Source organism: Cololabis saira, chromosome 23 (genome assembly GCF_033807715.1).
Source record: "Cololabis saira isolate AMF1-May2022 chromosome 23, fColSai1.1, whole genome shotgun sequence".
Classification (NCBI taxonomy): Eukaryota; Metazoa; Chordata; class Actinopteri; order Beloniformes; family Belonidae; genus Cololabis; species Cololabis saira.
Genome location: NC_084609.1, coordinates 9,145,875 through 9,168,040, shown reverse-complemented (window position 1 = coordinate 9,168,040; position 22,166 = coordinate 9,145,875). Strand labels below are relative to the sequence as shown.

General features: G+C 39.9%; 1 protein-coding gene across 1 annotated transcript in view; it reads left to right on the top strand.

Annotated features, from left to right (window-relative positions):
• anks1b (ankyrin repeat and sterile alpha motif domain containing 1B) overlaps positions 1-22,166 on the top strand; it is a 277,955-nt gene that overhangs the window by 233,297 nt on the left and 22,492 nt on the right. The window contains exons 20-22 of the mRNA XM_061715033.1: positions 14,746-14,853; positions 16,185-16,388; positions 19,356-19,481. Coding sequence (XP_061571017.1) covers positions 14,746-14,853; positions 16,185-16,388; positions 19,356-19,481 — 438 coding nt within the window. The remainder of the gene's footprint in view (positions 1-14,745; positions 14,854-16,184; positions 16,389-19,355; positions 19,482-22,166) is intronic.

Here is a 22,166-nt window from a genome sequence, read left to right as displayed (position 1 = left end):
TAAACTTAGCAGGAGCCTGTCTCAGTTTAGGCTCAGTGTCTCCATAGTGACGGGATAGAAAGGAGGAGGAGGATGGTGAATGTAAACCGGGTGGAGAAAGAGAGCGCAGGGAGAAGGACTGTGTGTACAGAGAGAGAAAGAGAGAGCTCAGGCAGAGACATGTAGGAGATGTAGTCTGGCTGCCGCAAGCTGAAGAAAGAGGAGGAGTTGTTGAACGCAGGGGATCTGCAGAGAGACTGAGGGTGAGAGGAAAGGAGACAAAAGCTGGTGGTGAGGAGTGAAGCAAGATAGCGTGGATAAAGAGATAAGAGAGGGGGAAGAAACACTCGTCTCGCACAGCAACAAAGCAACAGTCAAGCGCACAAGTGGAGAGAGTGGGGAAAATAAGACGAGAGGAAACTGAACCGACGACTGCTGCTCAGCTGTCATTCGGAATAAGAAAGGGGTAAGCTTGCAGGGTGATGATATCGGGGAAGTGGTGACAAGCAATCTCTGTAAAAACACAGATAGAGGAGATACAGGGACGAGCACTGATCCTTTTGTTCTCCGCTCGCTGCTCTTTCATGCGTCCTGGATCTCCGTGCTCAGGGAAGCTGCTGTGATTGCAGCTCGTGAAACTGGTCCATGGCTCTGGGCTCTCAGCCGCCTCTGCTGACTGGGCTGATTTACCCGCCGTGCAACTGTGTGTGTGCGTGAGGGTTGGAGATGGATGTCTCTGTGCATGAAGTGTGCACGATCTGAAAGATTGAACTCCATGCTGATTGTGCTATGATGAGAGTTTGTTACACTTTTTTTTTCCTGTGTAACATTTGCAAGTACAGCAAGTGGTGACTACTTTTTAGATTTTTTGACTTGCATAACATCCCTCTCCCACCGTAAGGAATTCGAGCTATTGCTCTAAATGCCTGCTTTGTGTCTTTTTTATTTTTTCTAGTTCTTAGTCGTATCTTTTAGCGAGAAAATGTAATTATCACATCTGTTCCCGTCATAAGACTTCATGAAAAGAGAGGTTCATCTTCTTGGATCTGTTTCCTCCTCTCAATTGTCCCATCATGCAGAGAAGGTGAGAGAAAACAAGGCTGCCAAAGAATGAAGTCTGAAGGCTTTGTGTTAACATGAATGGCCGGCCGCCAACACAGAGATCCATATTTAACGGAAAATAATTTTGTATGAGGGGAACGGTAAACACATCGGCATCATGATTAAGTTTGTCATGGCATCATTAATCAAAGCTTTCATAACACATTTATTACTTTACTGAATCTATTATCGTGTAAAGCAATGTTACACTTCATAACTAACCAAAAATACATTAGTAAGAGTCGGACTTTCTTACATTTTCTAGTTTAAAGCTTTTGGTTTTTCTAGTCTAATCTAAGGGAACTTGTTTTACATTTATTCTGAAGGGAAAGAAAAGAAACTGTGAAGAACAAGACTGTAGACGTGGTGGGAGGTAAAAGGAGGGAAGGACGGGACAGGTCCCAGCAGGAGGATGGAAAGAAAAGTATTTTCCTTCATGCAGCTGTTGGGGAAGGAACCAGCAGAGAGAGGGAGGCAGAAATTCTGCCCGATACTGTTTACCTAAGACTTTACGTATAATCAGGACTCATCTCCTGCTCGTATGGTCCTGAATTATCACCAAGGCAGGTCTTGGGAAGACTTTCCTCCAGTGACCAGCGTTAATGAGCAGTTTGCACGATGAAGTCATGTGGGATGATTTTAGAAAGCTGAAGGACTTTTAATACAGGCGTTTTATATTTAAATGACATTTTATTAATGCCGCTACTTCCTGACACAATTTGAAAAATAAAATGTTTATGTCAGTCAAACTTTAAGTTGATGACATTTTATTTTGTGACTGAACTGGGCAACACAGAATAGGCTATATTAGTAAACAAACTGTGAGATGTTTTATTCCCTCAGAGCAGACACGGTATCGGGTTTGACCTATCTTTAGCCCCGCCGGCAGATGCAAAGCTGGACTGGATTTAAACTGATTTAAACGCTGATGTCATCCATTCAAACGTCTACATTTAGAAACCATTTCCCAAGTTTAAAAATATGACTTTTCCACCTTAAATACGTCATGCACCTTGTGATGTTTCCTAGAAACCAGATTATATATATATATTAGTTTCCAAAATAAGTGACGGAACCAAGTGGAGATTTCCACGTCTGCATTGCTTCTTACTTGTAAAAACCCCCAACGAAACAGATATTGAAGCGTTTTCCCCCACTAACGGAGAATCCTGGAGTACACAGCAGGGTCTCACCCAGTTCTGTCCCCCAGCAGAGAGTTCACAGATGGCCGTACGACCGCTACAAGCATCTCATTAACCTGATCATGTACCTGTAGCCTTTTCCCCCCAAACAGCATGTAAATGATGCTCCATGCTCCACTGACTCAGACCACAAGCATTTTCATTTTCTGATCCAACACAGCTGAATTAAATAAACACATCATCCATTGATGACTGATTAGTTTGAGCCAGATGTGTTGGAGATGGGAAACATCTAAAACATGCAGGTCATTTGGTCCTGAAGACACTGCACTGAAGAACCCCCCTACACCACCAGCAATGAAAAATGTCCAATGTAGCCTTGCACGGCTTATTATTCAAACATAACTACAAGTTCCAGCTGTGTTTGTTGATAATGTGGTTCCACAGTGTGCATCTTTAGTGCGTGAAAAGACCAGAGGTGGCTAAACTCTTTGAAGCAGCCACTTCCTGGCAGTATTGTAGTCCTGATATACACGCCGGCCCGAGCGCAGCGTGATGCCGCCAGAGAGCTTGTGCTTCTCTGCAGTGTGAAAATTGGTTCCATCGTGGTGCTTTGAAGTATTTATTAACCTAGAAAAATATCATACACCATTTCCCCTCGTCTTATTGGGAATTCAGCTCCCTCTGTGTGCGGTAAAGTGTGCGTGAGTGTGTGCAGACCACAAGATTTGAGAGATTTTATTTCAATCTTGATCCTGCAGCACTTGGCTGTATGCACAGACGCACACACACACACACACGAGTGCACGCACACACACGTGCACACAGTCTGCACTCCCAGTCATAGTTACAGTTCTTGTGCTATTAATGGAGATATATCTGTCTCCATGTAGACAGACTTATTAACACTCTGCTCTCATTGGCTGCTTGTTCGCCCAGCAATGAAACTACTACCTCTATTGGTCCCTGCTGCACATCACTTTCAAAATACATTATTCCCAACTCTCATCCACTGGTTGCTAGGATACCAAGGGGGTCTAGTACCGCCCCCCCCAAAAAAAAATAAAAATGTATGCATGTTTATATGTAGATCTTTGGTAATTGCCAGAGAAAAAGGGAGAAATGTTGCAGAAAACTGTCCGTCGCTGACATGAACACGGGCGAGCTCATTGCTGCTTGGCTTCATGGGTTCATATGTTGTTTATGAGTGTGTGTGTGTGTGTGTGTGTGTCTGTGTGTGTGGGTGTAGTGTTTTGTGACTCCAGACAAATCAATACTAATCATTCCAGTTGAAAAGCTCCAAGGAACAATAAGAGACAGAGGGGGAGGGAGGTGACTGTGATCAAGTATTCAGGGTTAGAAAAATGTCAAGGACTCGGGGTGAAAAATGAGACAAATCTTGGTTGAAAACTGTCTTTACACATTTGCACTTTAACCACATGACACCAGTGTTTACGTGTCACAAACCGTATTTGCTAGATGGACTTCTTCTCTTCTGTCATGTCAGATTTCTGAGACTGGGCATGATGTTAACACTTGAAATGAATCATAACTAATACAACCAGAACAGTTTCAGTTTAATAAACGGACATGTTATTAATCCGTCATCAAAGCGGCCAACAAGCTCCAAGATAAATGGATTGATTTTGGTCCTATTTCTCCATAATCCTGGATAAAGTCCTGATCATTTTGATCATTCAATAAAAGCAGTTTTCGTGAATACCCAGTATGTTTAATTGTTAAATTCCATAAAGAAAAAGACCAGCGCTCAATTGATTGATATGATGAACATCATGGATTCCTAATCCAAGCTGAAGTTTAATTAATCTTTAAGCCTTCTTGAAGAGCAAAGCACCTCCTTTTACAAAACAGACCTAAAACGCAACAAAACTAGCAACACTGGTCCATCGGTGCTGGTAAACTTCACCCAACCATCATGCTCATCTACACTGAAGTTGCTTTGAGTGTGAGAGATTTTTCTCGGTTTCCAGTGGTCACAGTGAGGTTGTTTGTATGAATTCAACCTTTCAGTGTTTGTTATGCCGTGCCGTCTCTTGACTTCTCAGAATCAGTTGCTGTGGGTCAGACCTTGACAATGAAACGGTCCAGGTAACGTTGGATTACCGTTATCAAAGACGTGACCTTGGTGTATTCAGAGTTAGTCCTCCTGTAGAGATTGCATTCAGACAGACCTGAGCTGTATACCGATCAATATTACCACTCATTTGTCCTCTAATGTATTCTGACCAGGGCAATTTAAGCGAGCTTAGACCGGTGATTCTTTGATCTGAGAAAATCAATGAAGGAGTCTTCAGAGGATTGGACCTCAATTGTGCCATTAGGATGTGACACCTGAGGGGCAGCAGGTATGTTGATCTCAGCATCCTCAACATCCTCATAGCCTGCAGGGACAGAGGAATACTCATTCTCTCAGAAATAGTACAGAAACACAAGTCGAGGCTAGGAATGGGCGATATTTTACCGTTGACGATATACCGTCAAATAAATTCCCCACTGTAAGAATTTGTCATCTTGCGGTAAAAATGATAAATTCCTGTTGATGATGTTTTTGTGTAAAGCTGATTTATGGTTCTGTGTTAAATCCACACACAACGTACGTGGGAAGGAAGGAAGGAAGGAAGGAAGGAAGGAAGGAAGGAAGGAAGGAAGGAAGGAAGGAAGGAAGGAAGGAAGGAAGGAAGGAAGGAAGGAAGGAAGGAAGGAAGGAAGGAAGGAAGGAAGGAAGGAAGGAAGGAAGGAAGGAAGGAAGGAAGGAAGGAAGGAAGGAAGGAAGGAAGGAAGGAAGGAAGGAAGGAAGGAAGGAAGGAAGGAAGGAAGGAAGGAAGGAAGGAAGGAAGGAAGGAAGGAAGGAAGGAAGGAAGGAGAAAAAGAAAGAAAGAAAGAGAAAAAGAAAGAAAGAAAGAGAGAGAAAAAGAAAGAAAGAAAGAAAGAGAGAGAAAAAGAAAGAAAGAGAGAGAAAAAGAAAGAAAGAAAGAGAAAAAGAAAGAAAGAAAGAAAGAAAGAGAGAGAAAAAGAAAGAAAGAAAGAAAGAAAGAGAAAGAAAGAAAGAAAGAAAGAAAGGAAGGAAGAAAGAAAGAAAGAAAGAAAGAAAGAAAGAAAGAAAGAAAGAGAAAAAGAAAGAAAGAAAGAGAAAGAAAGAAAGGAGTCAGAAAGAAAGAAAGGAGTCAGAAAGAAAGAGAAAGAAAGAAAGGAGTCAGAAAGAAAGAGAAAGAAAGAAAGGAGTCAGAAAGAAAGAGAAAGAAAGAAAGGAGTCAGCAAGAAAGAAAGGAGTCAGAAAGAAAGAGAAAGAAAGAAAGGAGTCAGAAAGAAAGAGAAAGAAAGAAAGAGAAAGAAAGAAAGGAGTCAGAAAGAAAGAGAAAGAAAGAAAGGAGTCAGAAAGAAAGAGAAAGAAAGAAAGGAGTCAGAAAGAAAGAGAAAGAAAGAAAGGAGTCAGAAAGAAAGAGAAAGAAAGAAAGAGAAAGAAAGAAAGGAGTCAGAAAGAAAGAGAAAGAAAGAAAGGAGTCAGAAAGAAAGAGAAAGAAAGAAAGAAAGGAGTCAGAAAGAAAGAGAAAGAAAGAAAGAAAGGAGTCAGAAAGAAAGAGAAAGAAAGAAAGAAAGAAAGGAGTCAGAAAGAAAGAAAGGAGTCAGAAAGAAAGAAAGGAGTCAGAAAGAAAGAGAAAGAAAGAAAGAAAGGAGTCAGAAAGAAAGAGAAAGAAAGAAAGAAAGAAAGAAAGAAAGGAGTCAGAAAGAAAGAAAGGAGTCAGAAAGAAAGAGAAAGAAAGAAAGAGAAAGAAAGAAAGAAAGGAGTCAGAAAGAAAGAGAAAGAAAGAAAGAGAAAGAAAGAAAGAAAGAAAGGAGTCAGAAAGAAAGAGAAAGAAAGAAAGGAGTCAGAAAGAAAGAAAGGAGTCAGAAAGAAAGAGAAAGAAAGAAAGAAAGGAGTCAGAAAGAAAGAGAAAGAAAGAAAGAAAGAAAGAAAGGAGTCAGAAAGAAAGAAAGGAGTCAGAAAGAAAGAGAAAGAAAGAAAGAGAAAGAAAGAAAGAAAGGAGTCAGAAAGAAAGAGAAAGAAAGAAAGGAGTCAGAAAGAAAGAGAAAGAAAGAAAGGAGTCAGAAAGAAAGAGAAAGAAAGAAAGGAGTCAGAAAGAAAGAGAAAGAAAGAAAGGAGTCAGAAAGAAAGAGAAAGAAAGAAAGGAGTCAGAAAGAAAGAGAAAGAAAGAAAGAAAGGAGCCAGAAAGAAAGAGAAAGAAAGAAAGAAAGGAGTCAGAAAGAAAGAGAAAGAAAGAAAGAAAGGAGTCAGAAAGAAAGAGAAAGAAAGAAAGAAAGAAAGAGAAAGAAAGAAAGGAGTCAGAAAGAAAGAGAAAGAAAGAAAGGAGTCAGAAAGAAAGAAAGAAAGGAGTCAGAAAGAAAGAGAAAGAAAGAAAGAAAGAAAGGAGTCAGAAAGAAAGAGAAAGAAAGAAAGGAGTCAGAAAGAAAGAGAAAGAAAGAAAGAAAGGAGTCAGAAAGAAAGAGAAAGAAAGAAAGAAAGGAGTCGAAAGAAAGAAAGAAAGAAAGAAAGAAAGAAAGAAAGAAAGAAAGAAAGAAAGAAAGAAAGAAAGAAAGAAAGAAAGAAAGAAAGAAAGAAAGAAAGAAAGAAAGAAAGAAAGAAAGAAAGAAAGAAAAATTCCCGTTGATGAGGTGTTTGTGTAACAAACAAGGCGGATCTGAGAGCGAGGAGCTTGACTCATTCCAGTTTTGCAGTACAAGTGTAACTCATTTAATTGGTTTTTATCAATTCAATATAATTGGTGTAGTTTAGTAGCATTTAGTATCTTTTAGAGCAGTGTTTTGGCTCCAAAGACTGAATGTGGTGATAGATTTATAGTTAAAAAGGTGGAGTTGAATTGGTATTTTTTTTTATCGTCATTCTTTTCGTTATTGAGATAAATGCCAGAAATGATCGTGATACATTTTTTAGTCCATACCGCCCATCCCTAGTCGAGGCTTACAAAATGGAGCTGTATTAAGTAGTCGCCATGGCTGAACAGAAGCTGTTATTAGAGACAAGTCTTTTAAACTGGCTTTTTCTTGAGACTCTCCTCCTATAATCTCAATAAAGTGGAAGAAGACTCAAAATGAGGGCAAGTGTGTAATAGACGAGAGGTGAGAGCAAATGAGGTAGTTTGAGGTGGAGAGAATATGAAGAGAAAGTGAAGGGGGGCGTAAGGAAGAGGATACAAGGGTAATGAGCGGGTTGGTCGCTTCAGTCAGTGTAGATTAAACACAAGCAAAGACACGAGTCAAGATTTTTCATACTCTCCCTTCTTCATCATTAAAACTACGTGCTAGCTTGAGCACAGACAGCAACTGGACTGTTGGTCCCCCTCGCTGGGCTTCATGCTCCAGTGAGCCGACCGGCTCTTCACCTCCCCTCTAGTAAAAGACAAAAAAGCCTTTTTGTCTTCAGTGTCCTAAAAGAGAGGTCGTTGTGAATGTCCTCAATCACTGACGCTTTCCGCTTATTGTTGCGCTGCTCTCTTTTCAAAACGTGCCATTGTTGTAGCTGTCATCACCCAGTTTCTGAAAGACTTCGGAGGTCACTGTGTTCTTGTGATTTTCAAGACTACACTATAAATGTAACTATCTTGGAAGAATGTGATTAAAGAAAACACCTGATCTCATCTTCAGGCGAAAGCATCAATCAACAGTAACCACCTTAGCGTGTGAAACCGATCCCATAACTCCACACTTGCGCGGTGAATTTTGAAGGAGTGGGATTCATTTGCAGTTTGATCGTTGTATTTAAGACAGACGGCAGTCTGCAGAGCGGAGATGGCTGAGTGAAAGCGCGGCTCCGTCAACCGTATGTATGCCGGCTAATCTGTTTATCAACCCTGTTCAATCTGGGCTAATGGGACTGCTAACGGGATTAGTGCATTGATCAGCACACACAAGCACACAAAGAAGACACAAACAGAGCAGCTTAGCCAACGGCTGGAACCAAACACGGCCCAAAAAGCACTTCGTAGTACAGTGATGACGTCCGGGCTGCAGGGGAACTTCACCCGGGCTGTTAATGCTGGGCTGCACTCCGACAAACGGAGAGACGGCCCCACAAATTAGTGCCACTCATTCATCTCCATCATGCCGAGTAATTACTATTAATTGGACTACAGGACAGCTGACAATGCATTCATCAACTTTCTGAAATCAGGGGACGCCGTTTCATGCAAATGTTTTACTTTCCAAGTGCTTAAAAAGTTAAACGTGCACTCTTCCAGCTGTGGATCATTAGGACTGTGAGGAATCTTTCATCTGCCAGAAGTGAGGCGTCTTAGAAATCTAAACGTAACACATACGCAGACTATTAAGAGATTTACTTTCTCATTTTTTAATAGAAGGAAACCTTTCTGCATAAACCACTGGAAGGAAGTAAAAAATCGAATGTGATATATTATTATTAGAAATGCACTGATTAGTTTGTCAGTTCTCAACTTAATTTGCCACATGTGCCGACCCGCCCTGAAAAAGGGACAGTGATGTGGACGGCAATGTCCTGGTCACACAGACACGCTAACTACATGGTTAGAAGATACACATTTCAATTGAATTAACTTTATTGCAAGGGCGTAGGTTTGGTCTCAACATTGATATAACAGCATAACCTGTATGTACACTTTTTGCTGGGGACGGGACATTAATAAGACCAAACAGATTGGGTGAACGGGGGTCAGGGCTACATTTGTCAGGAATATGAACCTAATTAATTGATAGGCTAAATGATCAATGCAAAATAAATCTGTTAAAAAAAAGTTAAAATTGTCAAAAGTTTTCATGGGAGAAAGTCATCAGCCAATCAAACGTGCGTTTGAAGGAAAAAAAATGGGCCGGCACATTCAGCAAGTGAAAAGGGGTAAATGTAAGTCTGAACATAATGAAAATAATTCACTTAATAATGGTAGGGTCAATTTTATCCTTACAACATTTGGGAAGACAATCTAAATTACCTTTATATCTGAACTCATTATATAATGCAAATAAGGCTGCTTAAAAGTTGGTGGGGACAATTTGAGCCTCCTGAAAAGTTGGTAGTGTTATGTCCCTACCGTCCCTATGCAAACCTACGCCCTTGCTTTATTGAATATACTTTATTTCCTATTTGTTCAAACATTTTGGTTTATACATGAGCACGTGCTGAAAGCTGGAGATGCTTCCATTCAGACTTTGTAAAATATCTCCAAAGCAAAACACAAAGGGCCTGATTTACTAAAGGTTTGCGTGCGTAAAAACGTGTGCAAACTTGACATCACCCGCAAACCAATGTGCAAGCTGATCTACTAACAGCGTGCAAAGAGGACTGCGCCTCTCAAATGAGCAAAATAGCACACGCTATTCATTTAGTACTTTTGCCCTGATGAATAATCAATATGGGGCGTACCCGCCAGAAATCGCTAAATACTGGGAGGGGAAAATGCAAATATGTCCATTTACCACCCGCAATGAGATTTACCAAGCCTGAAAGTTTTTGCGGGGATTGTGATTGCGTCTGTATTTAATACGTTCGAAAGGAAGGTGCTAATCTGCCCAGCATTACGCAGGGATGCTTGTTGGTGCCTGATTTGAGGACTGGGGTGGGGATTCTCCACATGCAAAAGGAGAAATATTTTATTTGAATGTTAAATCGAGTATTATTCAGCAAAAGGTTGCCACAGGAGGCACATTCATTTTTTTATTCGTGATAATAAATAAATCACGTGTTTTCATGGAGAAAAAAGTGTTTCTTATTGTGCGCCTATACTTGTTCTGCAGTTGTCCTACCCCGTTTAGCGTCCAGTTTTGTGTTAATGATTCATGTTTAAATGCGCTCATGGATTCCACAATAGTCATACTTTCCCACAATCACAGTCACAGATAACAAAAATCGGGTAAATGGTTATTGATGTCATTAATTAATAGCCTGCTTACTGTGTTGTCTTCCATAATATTTGTAAATATATATAATATAAACTCCTAAGTATGTGTTTGTGTGAGTGTGTATATATAAATATATTGAAGTGTCAGTGTGTTGTTTTTTTTCTTGGTCTACTTATCATTGAATATGAGGGGGTGCTTTTCACGGCAGGGGTGCTGAATACGGCACAACAATTTGCCTCTTCCACTAATATCTCTAACTCCAACTCGTCAAATTTCATTTTGCGCTCGCAAAAGACACGCAACACCTCATTTAAATACTGCAGTTTGCACCTGTTATCAATTGCGCACGCAATCTTAGTTGATCACCCGCAAAACACACAACAACAGCACGCGCAAACTATTTCAGTGCACACGCAATTTAGTACTCTTTATTTAGGATCTTAGTAAATCGGGCCCAAAGTGTCTCTGTCTCCCAAATGCAGGAGATGAGCGCAGCTGGGGTAATTCACCCAAGTTCTTTTAATAAAACCTTAATGCTGCAAGGGCAGGAACCCAAAATATATATATAACAAAAATGCAGCTGACGAGAAAAGTTCAAAAGTCAGGACACAAAAAGCCAGGAGGAACACAGAGTGGGGGAAACCACAGAGACAGGGACAAACGGCCTGGACCAGCAAGGGGCAAAGGAACGACAAGACGATATATAACTCTGGGCCTGAGGAGACACAGGGGCAATCAATCAGGGAACGTTGGTCAAGGGAAGTCAAACAAGCAATAACACACTCGGAACCGGACTTTCAAAATAAGTGCTGGTCTCCAGCTCTTATTTTGTTGGTGACGTTTAAATATTGTGGGAACAGAACGTACCAGCGCCGTCTTATCAAGGTTAAATCCTCTGAGTTCAATGAGCTGAGAGGTAATAAACGTGTTACTATGTCAGGACTATACGGTATAAAGGAATATGCTGCAGTAGTCCAGTCCTGCATCTCTATACAGCTGCTCTGAATTTTATCTGAATGCAAATGGGTTGATGTTGCAGTCAGGCAGTGCAGTGTTTGTGTTTTCAACAGTAATGGCGGGGTTGCATTCAACGTCTCATCCATTCAGTAACAACAATATAATCTTCTTCCCCGGGCTTCGAACAGCTGTTAAGGTTGTGTGTGTGTGTACGTGTCATGTGCACATAGATATATTTTTCTGGTGTGTGTGTGTGTGTGTGTGTGTGTGTGTGTGTGTGTGTGTGTGTGTGTGTGTGTGTGTGTGTGTGTGTGTGTGTGTGTGTGTGTGTGTGTGTGTGTGTGTGTGTGGGTGACTGCTGCAGCAGTTCTGTGTTGCTATGGTGACAATTGAACTTCAAGCAAAGGTTGGAGCTTCTACTGTATTTGAAGTAGATGTTGTTGCATAAGGCAACGTGTAGCACACCAGTTCACAGCATCCAGGGCAATTACTGTGATTTCTGTGGATGTGTGGATTTTGTATCTGATGAAACAGAAATGTGAGGACTGAATCACGCCGTTGCCCCACAGGAGACGGGCAGAGGGCTAAATATTTCATAAGCTTTTTTTTTTTTACCCTTAAAACTACCAGGTCGTTTCCTACAGTCCAGAATCGGTCTTCACCCGTTAATTTATAAAGGAAATCTTCACGTTATGTTAATCATTGACCAGCTCTAATATCACACATTCAAAACAATACTACCAGAAGATCAGACTGACAACTTGGTCCCATTGCTAATGATTTTCAGAAAACAACAGTGTTTCTTGTTGCTGGTTGGGTTGTATACACAGGCTGGATCTATGTCGCTGGTCCGCTTTCATCTTTGATTATAATGTACATTAGCTATTGCGCCGTTTCCCTGAGCTCATGCAAGGCTCATGCAATGTTTCAACATTTATTTCCCTCAAAGACTTAATACATTTTTCACAAAGATCTGGAGTTGTTGATGGTGGAGTTGTCCCGCTGCTTCAGGGTCTTCTGCAGCAACTTTGATGATGCCCTGCTCCCTGAACCACGATTCAGCCCATGTCATGCAGGAAGCATAAAAAAAAGGTTTTTCAGTATTTTTAGGTTGTTGTTTTTTTTTTTTCTTCATTCTTTGATAATTTTCGCATGACGTTGCTGAATGTGAGAGCTTCTAACTTTGATTTCGGCATATAGGACTGGTTGATTGTCACCAACATGTTGGGACATATTTGGAGTGTTGGAGCCAGGTTAAAAGCAGAGGACACATTTCAGTGTACTGACAAATAAAGATCATCCTTCCGGGTTTTAATAATGCATGAACACCAACTCAGTGTTGAATCAGGCCCATAATTTCAACCTTTGGAAACAGACTTTCCCATAAGCACATCTCCCAGGACGGTTAAGGAATGAGAAGCTCCTCACTGCACCAGTCAGTGGGTAAATAATTTGTGACCAGCTGAAACATGTTCTTCTGCAGTATTTTTCCTCCAGGAAGCTCCTACCTTCTTGCTTAGCTTAACCCTAAGTGTTTACTTTTTTGCTCCTTTAACTGTATTTTTCTTTTGAATCTTACTGGCGATTTTTTTTTTTAAGCCTACAGGATTAAATGATAGAATTGCATAATTAAAGCCTCAAATTCAGTGTTATCTTTACCAGAAAGAGGCAGAAATATTGCATGCATGTTGTATTATAAATAAGAGGAGAATGGAGAAGTAAAATTGGCAGATGTGGTGCAGTGCAGCCATAATACATCAGTTTGTTCAACCAACCCACTCATGCAGGCGCCGCTGTTTGCCTTTGATCCAACTTAAACAATTAAAATATGGTGCTTCCGTGCAGAAGAGGAGGTGTGGATAGTACTTGAAACTTTTCTAACAAACAGCAAGTCAAATAGTACCTTTTTTTGCGATAAAATGACATTTATTAAAATTAACCGACAACCTTACTGGATTTTCCTTGAAAAAGCTATACACAGTTTTTATGTAGTGCATACTTCAGGGTGTTTTAGAAGAGGTTTGGTTTGTGCATTCATCCGCAAAACCGAACTTTGCCTCCTAGACGGACCTCAGCCGTTCTTTTTATGGTCTTTTAGCAGAAGAGCAGGGGTAGTTTGTACAAGACATTTTATGTTGCACTGAGTCAAAGCAGGGCTGTCGGAGGAGTCATTAGGCTGACGAGCAGACGCAGAGAAGCTCTTACCACCCTTTACCCTCAAGACAAACACAAATACTTTATTGGTAGCAGCTCTATAAACCACGCAGGAGTTTGTTGTCGACGTAAGTGCGGTGCCAGAGGGCGCCGACTGTGCCAACAGCGTCCCTGCAGAAGGCTGCCGTGTTCCTGCACGTCTCTTTAGAAAAGTCAGTACCTGGCACACGCAGTGCCTGGTGACCGGAGAAAGAATAAACGCTTTCACTGGAGTCCAACTGTGTGTTTTTGTCTGTTGGTGCTTGTGTAATGAATGCCTGGAGACAATCAATAGACAATTACCAACTTGCCATGATCACATTATGTTGAGTTTGCATTTCATGGCTTTCAGTCAAACACACAGATACAATGTTTCATTAAAATAAACAACTAAATCTGATAATGCATCATTGGAAAGGTCATAATTATGTGTTTTTAATAAAAATAATGATGCAATAATGACACTTTGTTTGTGTTCAATAGGCAGCAGCAGCGAGTGAAACGTTAAAAAATAAATACTGTGAATATATATATATATATGTAATGGTTTCAGAATACTCCTTTTATGTTATTTATGAAATTTCGCTAATAATTCAGTAAGTCACACGTGAGGCATTCCAAAAAAATAAATAAATATATATATATTTTTTTTTTTTATTTATTTATTGATTTATTTTTTTATATATAAATATATATATAAATATATATATATATATATATATACATATATATATATATATATATATATATATATACATATATATATATATATATATATATATACATATATATATATATATATATATATATATACATATATATATATATATATATATATATATATATATATACATATATATATACATATATATATATATATACATATATATATATATATATATATATATATATATATATATATACATATATATATACAAACTAAGATGTTAATTTACACAAGAGGAAAAAAATGGCCTTTTAAAAAAATTAAACAAAGGGGGGAAAAACCCAAGCCCAACAATGACATCATCTTTAATCCTAACTAACTAACTGGTAAGCTAGCTACAGTAACTTTCAACCACAGTCTATGGTTTATGTGACTTTATATCGACATGATTCTCCCTCATAAAGTTCAACATTTGCAGCTCGTGGGTTTTTAATTCCCTATTAAGTTGATTACCAGGTCAGGTTATTATCGGGGACGCCTCCTCCTGCGTGTGGGGGTCATGTAATTACACAACGAGCAGGCAAACAGTTCATGTTGGTTATCCAATAATAATAACACCACACGTGTGCTCAGGACTGTTAAACATTAGAAACATATCAGCACAGCTCCAAGTGTTCTGCAATGATTTACTCTGTGGATCTCATCACTGGTCAGCAGTTTTATGATGATGGAAATCTGCCGTCTCTGTAGGCGCTGATGCGTATAAGAAAGGATATTTGTTTCATCATAATTCTGATGTTTGCTGTTGTGTTTCTTCAGGTGTTAAAGATCAGTCTTATCGGGCACAGAAAACGGATTCTGGCCTCATTGGGGGACCGGCTACACGAAGAAACCCCACAGAAACCTCCACGGGCCATCTCCCTCAGGGTGAGTGTCTGAGCAGATGATGCCTTGTTACCACAATGCTTTGCAGCACCTAAAGCCATATGGATTTGTGTGATGACTTCATGAGACAGAGGAGGAAACAGAAATCCTCTCCCAGATGGTTGTGTGTTTCTCTTGGGGGTGTTGCTGTAACCGCCCAGCTGATTGCTCAAACCTCTCAGGAAGGCACAAAATGGCCGTCTCTCTACCTCTGCCTTCCTGCCGGCTCTCCTGGACGGCCACCACAGGGAACTGGATTTTTCTCTCCCAGTCTTCCGGCTCTCTAATGTCTTTATAAAGGAGCCTTTGCTCCTAGTGCTTTTTGGCCAACGGAGGTTGTTTGCTTTTGAGACGGGGATGAGTGAGACTGAGACTCATTTCTGCAGGTCCAAGCACCAAAAAACCCTTCTGCTTTCAGACAATACTTCAGCCACAAAATTAGAAACGGCAAAAGTAGTTCTCACAGAAACATTATGCTGAAATATTATTAATAATAATTATAGTAATAAAACCATTATCAATTCATGAGATTAATGCATTTTCATTCATTATCTAGTAAGTAAATTATCCCAAACTAAGATAGTCCTCCTCAGTTTCAGCCCTACAAGAATTTCACTGGGCTCTTTTAAAAGTGTTCAAAGATAGATACCCCGGTAACTCCGTTAACTCAGATTATAGACTTTACAGAGTGAGATGATGAGTCTGAGCTGCATTTTCTTGTTATATGAGCAGACAGCGTCGCGTACTGATGAATACAGGACAGACAAGGACAGACGAGGACAGACGGGTTTGTGTGATGAGCAAAAGAACTCAAATCAGCTCAGAATAAGAACTAAGATGCAAGTTATACAACTTTCGTTTGCACAGATCAGGAAAAATAATCCATTAAACCATCAAAGAAATCTTTCCATAGGTAGGACCGAATAAAATCCGACATGCCAGAAAAGTCATAGCTATTGAAAATTTTACACTCCACTCAAGTTGGCACCCTCTTAAATGAACATCCTTTTTTACTTAAGAGTCTAGCCAGAGTTGTGACTCTAAGCGACTTCCACGGCGAGCGGGCATGGGTTCAGGCACGCTGATGGATCTGCTGAAATCTTCCAGCTATAAAAGTGCCTTTCCTTTTTCATTTAAAGAGCAGTTTTACATAATGGTGCCTCGCAGCACGGAGACACTACAGCTCAAAAGATAAAATGTGACATTGCACTGTGCATCCAATTGCCCTACTTGTAGCAGCAGCAGTGACACAGCACATTATGAAATGATGAATGAAACCTTCCTTGCTTGCCTGCTTCTGCCTCACTAATCTGCTCACACCCTCTTGGTACCAGGAGCCCGGGGGAAACCACACTCCTCCCCAGCTCAGCCCCTCCGTAGGCCAGGCAGCGTACACGGCGGGGGTCCCCGGCGGATCCTTGGACGTGCAGCATCTCATCATGCAGGCGGACGCTCGGCGCAGGCAGCGCAGCAATGACAACTACTTTGAGGACGTGCCGCGATCCAAGCTGGAGCGACAGATGGCTCAAGTCAGCATGGTGAGCATGGGAGGAGAGGGATGGATGGATGGAGACAGGAAGTGGAGGAGAGGGATGCACTTGTGGACACTAGTCAATGGCCACAGTCACAGATATGAATGGTCGGGTGATCTGAATTAGCAAGTCCAGGACAGTCTCCTCGCTGAAGGAGGAACAAATCAGATTTTGGTTTTACTGCAGAAATGCATCCTGTAATTACATCATTTTTTTTTCAATATCTTTTTATTTCACAAAAGAAAGGCAATCAGAAACATCCTTAATGACAGTAGGTCTTACAATTTTCTTTTGTGCACACAGGCCAAATCTCACCTACATCCCATCCCCCCACCCCCCCAAAAAAACACAAAAACATAAACACAAAAAAATAAATAAATAAATAACATCAGTAAGTAACAGTAAGGGCATCAAAACTCGAATACCTACAGATACATAAAGTAAATGACAGCAATAAAACAGCAATCAGCGTACAATGAAGTTCTCTAAAACAGAAAATAATGGGAACCAAAATTCTTGAAAAAGATGGCCACGGTTATATTTTTCCAATGTTAGCTTTTCTAATGGTAGAAATGCTGTGATTTGATTTATGAAAGTCTTATAAGACGGAGGGGAATCGTTCTTCCAAAATAAAAGTATACATTTTTTTGCAAAGTAAGTGATCAAAATTAATATCCTGAATTTTTTGTTATGTAGTTGTAAATTATATGTGTCATTTAATAAATATAAACTACTGCTTAAATCAAATGTTTTGTCCAGGATTAATTGTGTAAGGGAATGAATTGAATTCCAATAATTTTGTAAGCGGTCGCATTCCCTAATAACATCATTTTGAAGAACATAAAATTGTACAAACTTTAAGGGAGTGTAGCATTTAAGGACAGGACCGAGTAATGCATCTTATCTTTCTTGTAAGAAAGATACATCCTAAAATATACAAGACGCAAAAATGTGCCTGTGTTTAAAGAGCAGTTTGAACTTAACGTATCTACACTATAGTGAACGTCTTCAGCTTTGTGGTATAGAATATGTGATCTACTGCTTTATTCAGGTAGAAATGTTCATTAAAAACAATTATCATTAACCCCTTAATGCTGAAATTATGAAATATTACACAGATAAAAATCGTTGTTTTATTATATCATCATATTAAACTGTTTTCTACTTTTTTCTTTTCTCTATTGGGTACTTTTATTTGTATTTTAGAAGTTCTTGTTAGAGTATAACAATTTATTTAGATTTTAGGGGTGGTGCAGAGATCTCAAATCAGGCATTAAGGGGTTAAATTATAAATATTCAAGACCAATCTCTCTCTTTCTGAGCAAATGTTTTATCTTTCCAACAACTTTGAGTCTCACTCAAAGCAAAGTCAAATTGCAAAGTCAGAAGTTTTTCACCTCAGGTCGGCAACAGCACAATGATTCAGATAAAACACACACACACACACACACACACACACACACACACACACACACACACACACGCACACACAGCTTTGGTTTGACTCTCAGTATATTTAGGTGCTTTTGTGTCCATGTAAATAACAGTGCTCATCCAAAAGTCTGCGTGCGTCACAGTGCATCTCCCCATTTTCCAGAAACGCCACTTTGAGGTGGCACTAATGAGTCAGCTTAGCAAGAAAAGGGAGGCTAACTATTAGAGGAAGGAGGAAATATCGTTCTTCTATGTCATTTACTGTTTTTACCCCCACAGTTGTGCTTGGATTGGACTCCGTTCAAATGTTTCACACTCTGGCTCCTGTCCCGTCTTTCTTGTTTTTCTTTAGTAACAAAACCCAAGAGAGCAGTTACAGCAGCTTCTTCTATGTAGAGACATCTCCTGGTTCTTAAAGTAGCACGCAACAAACTTTGAATAAGAAATTATCTCTCAGCCCAGAGTGCGGTGGGGAGAAAAGCTTTAGAGAGGCTGAACCGATGGAGCTCGACGTGAATTTGGCTGCTGGCTGTTCTGAAGGCTTATCCCAAAGATGTTTAACTAACATCTTTGCATCTGAATTGGAAAATCTCCTCTCCACATTCCTTCAACATTTTGACACACACAGACTCAGATGTCAGGTTTTTTTGGGGCAGCCTGTTAGTTCATCTGTTTTCTCTTACAAAGGAACGAGACAAGAAAACAGGCTTATTATCCCGGGACATTCGAGGAGAACGCAGACACTAAAAATATATCATCCAGGTTTAATTTCCTTTTGGACATTCCCCGACGCCTGTTCAAAACTGTGAAGGTAAAGCAAAGCCTTTACACAATGAACGTAGATGGTTCCTTCAGGTCAGCGTGAGATGTCACAGAACCAGCCTTGAGGATCATTCATAAAGCAAATTACAGAGAACACACCAACAGATTATTTACTAATTCAGGACTTATTCAATTTAAAGAAATAGTTGAGTTACAGACATTATTAGTTATGCATAGGGCAAAAAGAAAAAGTATTACCAAGTAATCTACAGCAGTTGTTTGTTTTATAGATCATAGGAGGAAATATAATTTCAAACATCAGTATGCAAGGACCACTCTCAAGCAGATGTGTATATCGGTTGTGGGAGTAAAACTGTGTAACTCTCTACAGAATGATTTAAAGGAATGTACAAATTTACTTAGGTTCAAAAAAATGTATAAAGATAAAATATTTAAGTTATATGATCATGAATAGGCTGGGACTTAAACAGTACTATTGATATATGTGGTTGGTTTCTATTTAAGTGTATATTTTATTGTAAATATTGGTTACATTGACTGTTCTTTTTGTTTTGGTATTGAATAAGGGGCAGGTAAAATAAGACTTGTCTTCATCCTGCTCCTTTTCGGTCATGGGTGTGTAGATTGAAGTGTACAAATGTACTACTGTAATATTGTCAAACTATGCACTACCATGCACGAAATAAATACAAAAAAAAAAAGAAATCCGCCTCTTAAATACCGGTGACCTGATTTGCACTTTGACTGTGGTTTCAGGCAGGTGAATGGTGTGAGCCGATAACGTTGCGTCCGCCCAACGAGGCCACGTCTTCCACGCCTGTGCAGTACTGGCAGCATCACCCCGAGAAGCTCATCTTCCAGTCATGTGACTACGAAGCCTACGTGAGTCCAAGTCTTTTCACCTCACTCTCACCTGGTGTGTGAATGACATAATTCACGCACCTGTTAATGCACACCATCCATTCAGTTGATGTATTATTGTAAGTACTTGCTCTAAACTGTCCAAGAACGTTGTTTCAGTTCAGTATAAGGTCATCAAAGCACACTGAAGACGATGATAATAAAGATCAATGACCCTCAGCTTCACCTCTCAGTCAGTTTAGCACTTCCTTCTCTCCTCGGCGCTTCGGTAAATTTAGACCTTTGCCAGTTATATAAAAGATGTTACATATCCATGTTACCACGGAAACAGCATGGCATCTCTGACGGGTTTCGCGCTGACCACCCAGACTGAAATGATTGCTAGCGTGAAGCGAGTTATCACTGAAGAAAGTAATTTAAGTTTCCAGTGGCTCTAAGAGAGATTTACAGGGAATATAACGGAGAACCTTAGGAGCAAAGGGTCTGATTCACTCAGTCACTGCCCTGATAACGTGGAGTCCATGTGAGCTAAGATATAAGATATAGAGACACTTTTAACACATGATAATGAAGCTCTGATATGAATGAAAGATGGAAGTAAATTAGTTATGTGGCCACATGTCATTTTAATGTCATTGAATACAACGAAGACTAAATTAGTTTCCAATAAATGTTCCATTAGTTGTTGACTTCATCCTACATGTTTGTTTTGCTGGTTTTACTAGACTGAGCTGAGATTAGACATTAGACACCAGATTTGTGGTTCTATGGCGAGTCATCTCATTTTCATTTTATTCTTTATTTCATTCAAAAAATAAAACAATTCAATACATATACAAATGTTCATAAATTGTGAATGAAAAGGGGGCAGAAAGAAGAAAAATCGTATCTAATCTGCCCCTTTTTCCAAGAAATAAATTCACAAATAACAAATTAAAAATTAAAAAAAACAACTAGTTCTAGAAGTAAATAAAAAACTAAAATAAAATAAAATTACCGCCGTCTATGGGTATGTCAATCAAACTTAACTAACACATTTCATCATATTTACTTAACAAACAGGCTTTAATTGTTCTTTTGAATGTAATGTTTGATTTGGATTCTTTGTTTTCTTGATTCAGATTGTTCCATAAACTGATTCCTTTCACAGAAATACAACGTTCCATCAATTTTGTCCTGCGTCTTGGTTTTTAAAAATCTCTGTTCCTTTTAAGTTATACTTGCTTTCTCTTTTTTCAAATCTTTTCTGAATGTTGATTGGTAAAGTTTTTTAGTCCCGAAATGAACCCAAACAAGACCCAGTAACCAGACAGCAGGTCTTGTGTTATTCAGTCATGCAGGGTACCAGACTCTGCACTGTCCTGGTGTGGCAGCTGAATGAAAACTGTTCAAATACATAAATAACATGTTACCTTGTTGGCAAAAACAGAACAGTAGAAATAAGAGATCAAAAAGTGTGCTTCATGTTTTAGTTCCCCCACCCTCTGTTCTTTCTGGCCTATGAACATTTTGTTTTGAGCGTTTGCATAAGTTCCTGCTCCATATAAAACACACTGTTGGTCTAAATACAAGAGGAGAAAAGGCCTGATGTCAGACATTTCTGAAGGAGTTCTCCAGAATAGAAGGCCTCGGCCGTCCCGTGGGTCATGCAGTGTGATGTCAAGATGGACACATGGTTCTTTTTTTGGTGAAGCTTTTGACACATGTGGCCGACCGTACCGTACACGCGGCTTCCTGTCACTCTCTTCTGTGTTACTGTTACTTGAAATGTGTAAAAAAAGAAAAGAAATGTTCACACATCCACAGCATGTGTGAACATTTTTATCACAGGGATGTGTTTTTCTTGTTCCTGCATCGTCAAGAGCTTCTTTAAATATAAGAGTCAACAGAAGAGACATTGAGTACAATTCAGAACCAGAACCATCAAATACAATAAATGAATACATTACGGGACAATCAAAGCATTTGACAGTTGTTGATTTTGCATTTATAGAGTTCATAAGTGCTGGCTAAGGTGCTGCAGATGTTTATCAGAGGTTGGAAGAACTGTATTTAAACCTGGAAAACTACCTTCTTCATATAACATGAGAAGAAAACCACTGAGAATCCCAGAAGCTTGTCACATGTGCTGCTAAAAAGACTTCCTTAAGCTGCCACTGTTCATTCAGCCGGACACACATCACCACCTCCATCCAAACACAGGAAGTCCCGGTGACAGCTCCGTGATTACCTCCATCGTGCTCGGGAGCAAATCACGTTAAGCCCCTCCCGTTACTCCTTTTAACAAACAGGATGACAACTGAGGGACGTCAGTCCGGACGCAAACGTGTTCTGTGAGAGGCTGAAAACAATACCTGGCTCTTTGTCATTGCACGTAATGAGATGAAGGCAGCGAATGAGAGATGCATGTTCCCAAGTGACTGTCTCCTTTTCGCGCCATAAAAGATTGATAGCAGAAGAGACAGTTGCACAAATGCAGCTTGTTCAGGCAATTGGGGAGAAATGAATGATGGGTGGGCCACCGGGGAAAACCGCAGAGTCGCTCACGACGACGTCCCCAGTGCTTTCGCTCCTCGTACAACAGGTTAGAGAAAGCTCGGAAAGTGAGACAAACGAGCCGGAGACAGAGCAGAGTGGCGAGCGTCGTGCACACTGTGGATGCAGGCGGGGGGAGCAGGAACAAATTGGATGGATGAGACTGATGAG